This window comes from Aptenodytes forsteri, unplaced genomic scaffold, assembly GCF_000699145.1.
Source record: "Aptenodytes forsteri isolate BGI_AS27 unplaced genomic scaffold, ASM69914v1 Scaffold304, whole genome shotgun sequence".
Classification (NCBI taxonomy): domain Eukaryota; kingdom Metazoa; phylum Chordata; class Aves; order Sphenisciformes; family Spheniscidae; genus Aptenodytes; species Aptenodytes forsteri.
In genome coordinates, this window is record NW_008794886.1 from 682,888 (window position 1) to 683,288 (window position 401).

Here is a 401-nt window from a genome sequence, read left to right on the forward strand (position 1 = left end):
TAGTGTCACCCGTGGGTGCCCTGACCTCGGCACCGAGGCCCCAGCGCCCACCGGAGCGGCCGGTCCCAGGCACAGACGCCATCTGTCCCCAGCTTTTATTGTGCAGCAAAGGGCACGGGGCAGCAGCCGCCCGTGGGGTGGGCTGGCCCTGTCCCTGCTGCACTCAGGCGTGCTGTCACAGCCCGGGTGAGGGGTGGCAGTGAGGGGGCTCTGCCCCTGGCGCGGGGACACCAGCGAGCCCTCACGAGCCCGACTCCCCCTTGGCCAGGAGAAGATCCAGGTAGGCCCCGGAGATCAGGTCCTCCTCCTCAATCCCCAGCTCCTTCATCAGCTGGCGGGCCACGCGCTCGCCGTCCTCCACCGTCTGCTCCTCCGTCAGCACCACCTGCGGGCACGGGGGG

The 401-nt window shown here is 70.6% G+C and overlaps 1 protein-coding gene across 1 annotated transcript in view; it reads right to left on the reverse strand.

The window, feature by feature from the left end:
- Positions 1-401, reverse strand: part of MAPK8IP2 (mitogen-activated protein kinase 8 interacting protein 2) — a 20,719-nt gene that overhangs the window by 19,240 nt on the left and 1,078 nt on the right. Inside the window, 1 exon segment of the mRNA XM_009274844.1 lies at positions 246-385. Within this exon segment, the coding sequence (XP_009273119.1) occupies positions 246-385 (140 nt within the window).